The sequence below is a fragment of the Lygodium microphyllum genome, chromosome 7, assembly GCF_053477565.2.
Source record: "Lygodium microphyllum isolate KBCC chromosome 7, Lygodium_microphyllum_v1.1.10, whole genome shotgun sequence".
In the NCBI taxonomy this organism is placed as follows: Eukaryota; Viridiplantae; Streptophyta; class Polypodiopsida; order Schizaeales; family Lygodiaceae; genus Lygodium; species Lygodium microphyllum.
In genome coordinates this window covers 134,483,936-134,490,597 of record NC_141141.1, presented here as the reverse complement: position 1 = coordinate 134,490,597, position 6,662 = coordinate 134,483,936, and the positions used below count along the sequence as shown (strand labels likewise).

The window sequence follows — 6,662 nt, the reverse complement described above, 5'->3', positions numbered from 1 at the left end:
ATCTAAAATAGTACTGTTAGTAGCATCTGTTTGTCCATTTGTTTCAGGATGAAATGCAGATGAAAAATCAATCTTTGTTCCTAAGTTAGCAAACAAAGTAATCCAAAAATTATTACAAAATCTAGAATCATGATAAAAAATAATAACTTTTGGTAAACCATGATTAGTGAAAACAGTTTTCAAAAACAATTGTGCTGCCTGAGATGCTATTAAAGTTTTCTTGCATGGAATGAAATATGCTTGTTTACTAAACCTGTCTACAACAGTCCAAATCATATCATGGTTAGCTTTAGTGTTAGGTAAACCAGTAATAAAATCCATAGAAATCTGTTCCCATGGTCTTGATGGAATAGATAAAGGCATTAGTAAACCAAACTGTTTACCATGATGTCTCTTAACTCTTTGACAAACTAAACATTCAGAAACAAGTTAGATACATCAGTGTCCATATGTGGCCAATAAAAATCTTCAGTCAATGTACACAAAGTAGATATAATACCTCTATGACCTTGATATGGAGGGCAATGAATCTCATTCAAAACAAAAGATCTAAATGGAACTGTAACACATAATCTCTTTTCATAAAACATGAATCCATCATTGTAAGACAGTGAATCAATAGTAATCCAGTTATTTCCAACTAATTTATTCCAATCAGATTGAAAAGTAATGTCTTGATGATAAGTATCTTTCATAGAGGTAAGAGAATCAAATGATTTGACAGATATATTATGAATGGTCGGTCTTCTACTTAAAGCATCGGCTACTACATTCTCTTTACTTGGTTGATATTGGATAAGGGGATGAAAACTCTGAATGAAAGCTGCCCATTTGATATGTCGGTCAGATATTTGGGGTTGACTAAGGAGATGTCTAATACTTTATTGGTCACTCTTAATCATAAACTCAGAACCCATTAAGTAATGTTTCCATTGTCTTAAAGCTTGTACTACAGCTAGCAATTCCTTATCATATGTAGAATATTTAAGTTCAGATGGTTTCAGTTTACAGCTAGAATAGGCTATGGGATGATTATCTTGCATAAGTACAGCTCCTATTCCAGATCCGCTAGCATCATTAACTACTAAAAAGAATGGTCTATTGAAATCAGGTAGTTGTAATACAGGAGCATGGGTTAATGCATGTTTCAATAAATCAAAAGATTTTTGTTGATTATCAGACCAATGATAAACAATACTTTTCTTTAAAAGTTTAGTAAAAGGCAAAGCAAGTAATAAATTTTTTTGCACAAACTTCCTGTAAAAACTAGCAAGACCTAGAAAAGAACGTAACTCATGCACATTTTTAGGTATGGGCCAGTTTAATATTGCTTCTATCTTCTTAGGATCAACCTTAATACCTTTTGATGACACAATATGACCTAAATATTCAATTTCTGTTTGAAAGAACTCACTCTTTTTTGGATTAGCATACAATTGATTATCTTTCAACAACTTGAAAACCAAAGACAGATGTTCATAATGCTCTTTCTCATTTTTATTGAATACCAAGATATCATCAAAGAATACTATAACACAATGCTGATATTTCAAAAATATGTGATTCATCATTCGACTAAATGTAGCAGCTGCAGAGAGGTTGAGCGGCGCATCCCTCTCGTTTCCCATTCTCCTTGAACCAAGTGCAGCATGGGCTTGCTTCAGCTCGGGTATCTCTGCATAAAGTAGGATGTCCAGGACCCATGTCCAGGACCCGACGCTAGAATGCTGTTAAGAGACCTTGACCACTAGGAACCCAGATTTCAGGTCGATCCTAGTGGGTTCGATCGCGAATGTTTTGTTGTGAGGCGGACTCGGAAAACCCTATGCGACAAACTCCATAACATTCCATGGGAGTGTTGGCGGCGTCGCTTCGATTCGTCTCTCGATGGACCGCTAAAAACATGCTTGGATAGCCGATAGGTGGGTACATTACAAGTTAGTAGGGTTTTGTGGGGGTTTGAAATCCCCACTAGCCCCACTATTGCCAAGCCTGATAGGGTGATAGTAGGATTATTCCTCCTGTAGTCCACCACATGGCACCTCATAGGATGCAACCCTAAGATGTCCTTCCAAGACTAAGGAAGAAAGGAGATACATATAAAGCTGCCCAAGATCCTGCGCACATGAGGTATCTAAGCTTGTCCCACTAATGATAACCCTTACCTCGTGCATATATTGAAGCCAAGCAACAAACACACGGTGCAATGTTCACATGACATGTTAGCTAATTTTAGATATCAAATCTTGACAACATTTTCACCTTTAACAAGGCTTTTTCTTGTCATCTCTACTATCACGGTTCCTCATTGCCAATAAGTGTTTAGATTCTACCAAGATGCTTGCAAGGTGTATCACATGTCCCTCAAGTGAATAGTGTATAATTTCCTTTAAAAAAAAATAAATTTGCATGCTTTTTAAAGAACAGGGATTAAATAAAAGAAATGTTTTTTTAGAAGAATACGATGTCATTTATGGCAGGTTATTAGATACCCTCATAGTGCCCTATATAGGCTAGGTTCAGACGGAGGTGGCAACATTGCAAACCATGACCAACCTTCCACCTCTTTTGTGTCAACAATGAAGTCGGAGGCACAATGTGCTACAAGAAGGTAAGAGAGGTTTTTTTCTTAGTGCCAAGGCTCTTCTGAGGGGGAGGGGTCGGTAGAAAGAGGGTAGGTCCATTGGAAAGAGAAGGGAAGTCTCAACCATTTGGTAGATGGCACATCAAAAGCACGCCTCTTTGATATATCTTTGCCACTGCTCATCTAAACACAACCATAGATACATCTTGAAATCTACTAGTCCATCTGTGGAAATTGAACGGGCTTCATCCACACTGTGTCCAGTTAAACACAGCCATAGGTACATCTTGAAATCTACTAGTCCATCCGTGGAAATTGAACGGGCTTCATCCGCTCCGTGTCCAGATGCCTTAAAAGCTCCTCTAAGGAAATGCTTTGCAATTGGCTTTGTGGGTTTCCCCTTGATATATATTATTACCTTATTACTAAATATCAGCATCATAAACGTGTGTGAATGGCCTACTTTGTCATTTCGACCAGCCTCTCATTTCCTGCTCAAGCTTCTTCTCTCAATCCTTTCTCAATCCATTCTCACATGGCAGCATCCATCCGATCGCCAATGGCTCCGATCGTTCAAAGCCAGAAAGAATGAATCAGACGCGTCTGCTGCGGTCTGAAGAAAGCTTTTGTACTCGCAGCTTCTATCCAAGGTCCGGATTCAGAGGAATGCTCGAGATGCAATGTTGCGCTGTAGGAAGGCGTTCCACAGGGAAACATGGATTTTCCTTTTCTTGCGGACCTGCTGTGTATTCTTCTCGCAGAGGAGGCTTTTTGACAGGTGAGGATAACGATGGAACAAGGTCAGTTGATTGGTCTGGCTTCCTTTCAAACGCTGGCAACATGCCTATGGGACGCAATGGAGGTCTCTTTGCAGGTCTGTCTTGTAACCGTGATGTGACAAGAGGCAGCTTTGTGCTACATTTCAACTCCAAAGAAACCTCTCTCACTCGGACACATCCAAACCCTAACAGGAGAGCTGGAATCAGTCGTGCTAGAAGTAGCAAAGGACGCCAAAGAGGTGCATTTGCAGGTCTCTCTTGTCATCATGCTGTGGCTAGAGGCAGTTTTGCGCCAGCTTTCACATCCAAGGACATTCCTCACACAGGGATACTTCCAAAGCTTGACAGGAAAGGTGTTATCAGCCATGCCGGCAGAAGCAAAGTTAAAAGAGGACTCTTTCCTGGAGGAAGGATCAAGAGCTTGGAGAGTCGCAAAATGCACAAGAGAGTAGAGAAAGTTAAAGAGAGGGAACCTCCTGAACCTTATACCAGGCATCCTGATGATTACTACAAGTATGGGCCGTATGGTCCTTATGGAGACAGAACACCTGTTGTTGGAACTCTAAAGAGAGCACGCTTTCTCTCACAAAAGCAGGTTGTCATGTGGTCTCCTTTGAAGGATCTTAACGAGATAGAGCAATTCAACATTCATATGGCTATCCTTTCATATGATAAGCGTGTCAAGACGTTTGACGAGGACAAACTTCAGTTTTTCTTGGTCTTTGTCAGGTTACCATTCAGATATGGCCAGGAGGTGCCATGGAAACAGTGGACATTGGTATCTCAAGTGACCGTAGAGTCAGATGAACAGTTGGATAAAGAAAAGTTGTATCTTAAGCTTTCTCCCCTCGTTAAGAATAGAATCACTCAGCATACAGCATGGTTTAGACCGGATTTGATATATGTCAAAAAGCCATTGTATCAGATAAGATATGAGCCCGAAGACGAGTTCATAACTGAGCTGAAAAAACTCCTTGCTTCTTGTGGAGAAGAGCATGAAGCTAGTAGCTTCTATGGAGTATTCTGTCAGATACTTGGAGTGAGTTTAAATGCCAACTTTGAAGAGGTAGTTTCAAAGTATGAAGAGTCACCTGAAGAAATACAGTTGGCTTGTTTAGAGCATATATTTACAAGTAATCCTGCACAGCTCCTGCATCACTTACCTTTCCCGACACGAGAAGCCCGGGTGCGACAAGGCATGCCATCTGAAACCAAGAGGCAACCTGGCATAATAGAGGAAAATTTACCTGCTGGTAGTGAGAAGGCTCATTTGGATGCCCATACCAGAAAGTCTTCTGAGGATGCAGTGCATAACTATGAGAAGGGTGATAGCATTGGCAACACAGATGTTGATAACAGCTACTCTGATGGTTTTTATGATGATTATGATGATGACAGCAATGATGATGATGATGACGACGACGAAGATGATGATGATATTGACCTAGAGCATTGGGATAGTGAGAAAGATGAAACAGATTTTCAGAATGCAGTAGAGGATACCTTATCAGATGGGACTTCTGAGGTAAATCCTGACGGTGATGATAAAGGTGCCCAACATGGCTCTGAGATGAGCAGTGCTTCTGAATATCTAAGAGCTGCAACAAGGCCATTTACTTATGTAAATTTCATAAGGGAGCTAGTTATGCTTCGTTATATACTCTTGGAAAGAAAAAGGGCTGGTTTCAATGTAGTAGAGTGAACTTTATTCTCCAGATATAGTGTCTGATTTGATTAGATGTCAGTGAAGACTAAAATGCAGGTTCTGGAAAACCAGAAAGAAGATTCCTCAACAGGTTAGAGCGTTCTTTGTTTGAATCTGTTGAAAGTCTGGAGGAACTACTAAAAGAGATTCTTTTTCTTGCTGCCTGTAGTACTAACATGGCAAAGGTCAGCCTGAGAAGTGGATCTTGCAAAATTAATTGCAATATTCTAAAGGACTAATTCGTAAGCTATAACTGCGGAATACCCCTCTGTGTCAGGAGTATAAAGTGATGCAGATAGAGGACATATGTTCAGAGCCTTTCAGGGGTTGGCTCAGCTCAGAGAGTGCCCACCACCCTCTTCCTCTGGCTGGTCCACAGTAAGCCTTGTCTGTAGCGCCCAGCATGCCAGTTGATTGGATCAATTTAGAATTATGTAATGCGATACACCTGAAATATCTGCACCTGCAAGCTTTTGTAATGGACTTCTTCTAGGAAAACTTTCCTCTACTGTGAAGGCTAGGCACCAATATTTAGACAACTATTGTCCAATGTTAGAAGCTCATTCTATGTGGCTTTGTACAATTCATGAGAGCCTCACTTTATTGTTGCAATAAGTGAATGTAGGAAAGTGTATCTCGTGGAAAATCAGGTGTGGATGTTTGTGATACCCTACTTGCAAGAAGTCCCACTAGTGGTGCTTCGCAATGGTGTATCATTGTGAAGCTTGTAAGGCTACATTTTACTCACTTTGCATTTTTTTGGGTTGCTTGCAGTTGTTCTCAAAAAATGAAGGGGAAGCAATGCTTGACATGGTAGAATGGCACGGTTCACACATAACAAAAGATGCCATGTTTTGCACACCATGAATGATGACATCTCACTTTTTGTGGCAATAGAGATGTGTCAAAATCAAAGCTGGCGTGAACCATCTTCACATGCATCTTTTCTATCTTTTGCATGTACCACAAATAATCAACCAAATCTTGGCACACATCTCCATGTCTCTCTCAAATCCTTTTACACAACTTGCACATAAGGATTGCTATATTATAAAGACTTGCATCTTCATGGATAATACTATCTTGTGAGTGAAGTGAAATGCCGAAGTTAGTTTGCTTGCAACAACTTCTTACAAAGACTCGAACTTACTTGTAAGTGTCAATGAATTCATATCCACGCCTTTTCTTCTTTATTTGCAACAATCCAAGAATTGACAGAGTTGGTAGTAGGGATCCATCTAGTGTTGTCAAGATTAAAATTGCTGTATATTGTGATTACTACGATGGAAGATGAAGAATGTTAAGGATGTGAAGCTTCTGTTGAAACGAAAGATGAAGCAAAAGAAGACGTTGAGTGGAAGGATAATAGAAAATATTATACATAAATGGAGTGTATACATTTAGTTGATATGTTTGAGATTTTCGAAAAAAAGAGAGGGGTATTATAATGGAGGAAAAACACTTGGGTATAATTTTAATAATTTAGAGAACGATTTTGGGAGATTGCAAGGTTATATGGGATTGATAAGAAATGTTGTCTAGTGTCTTGTAGTAATACCTTTTGTATATTGTACCTTATAAATAGTTGAGACGT

General features: G+C 39.6%; 1 protein-coding gene across 1 annotated transcript; it reads left to right on the top strand.

Annotated features, from left to right (window-relative positions):
- Positions 1-3,031: 3,031 nt before the first annotated feature.
- Positions 3,032-6,153, top strand: LOC148033990 (uncharacterized). The gene has a single exon (XM_087681987.1). The coding sequence runs from the start codon at positions 3,173-3,175 to the stop codon at positions 5,063-5,065; it is 1,893 nt and encodes a 630-aa protein (XP_087538113.1). The 5' UTR covers positions 3,032-3,172; the 3' UTR covers positions 5,066-6,153.
- Positions 6,154-6,662: the final 509 nt, after the last annotated feature.

Coding starts and splice junctions, on each gene's coding strand:
- LOC148033990 (XM_087681987.1), top strand. CDS start 3,173: ATGAATCAGACGCGTCTGCTGCGGTCTGAAGAAAGCTTTTGTACTCGC.